The following is a 555-nucleotide window of genomic DNA, read 5'->3' on the forward strand; positions in this document are numbered from 1 at the left end:
CTGTGATTCTGTGATTCTGTGAAATTAATTTGATGAATTGGTCGCTTTAAAAACTATAAAGAGAGGGTTTTTTTAGTTTTGTTTTTAATTAAAACACATACCTCTATTTGAATATTCCTGGAAGAACTTGAAAACCACCACTGGTGAACTCAGTTCATCTTCAACCTTAAAAAAACAAAACCAAAACATATATAATTTTTTTAAGGATGTAACACTCTGTATAATTCCTTAGACTGCTGAACAAAGCAGATCATTTTGTTTTGCCAGCAGTAACAATGTTCACACTATCTCAGTATTAAAAGTTAACTCCAGAAGTGTGAGCAAATGTGTCTGTAAACACATGAAAGTAAATCACTATTCAGTTAAAGCAGAACTGATTGATTTAAGGAATGCAGAATTGAAAGCTGGGCACTATAAAGCAAGAAATCTGAGCATGTTCATTAGCAAATACACCATACTAAAGACTTTATTTAGCTTTAAGTATTTTCAGACAATAACAGAAAAAAAATTCTCTTGGAAATCACCCCAGGATCATTGGAGAACATCAAGAAAGTT

At 31.7% G+C, this 555-nt stretch overlaps 1 protein-coding gene across 1 annotated transcript in view; it reads right to left on the minus strand.

The window, feature by feature from the left end:
- Nucleotides 1-101: 101 nt before the first annotated feature.
- The window catches only part of LOC104538824 (pyridoxal-dependent decarboxylase domain-containing protein 1-like), a gene marked incomplete at its 3' end in the record, with an annotated part of 12,157 nt that continues 11,703 nt past the window's right edge, over nt 102-555 (minus strand). Inside the window, exon 13 of the mRNA XM_010182167.1 lies at nt 102-165. Coding sequence (XP_010180469.1) covers nt 102-165 — 64 coding nt within the window. The remainder of the gene's footprint in view (nt 166-555) is intronic.

Source organism: Mesitornis unicolor, unplaced genomic scaffold (genome assembly GCF_000695765.1).
Source record: "Mesitornis unicolor isolate BGI_N332 unplaced genomic scaffold, ASM69576v1 scaffold51513, whole genome shotgun sequence".
Taxonomy (NCBI): domain Eukaryota; kingdom Metazoa; phylum Chordata; class Aves; order Mesitornithiformes; family Mesitornithidae; genus Mesitornis; species Mesitornis unicolor.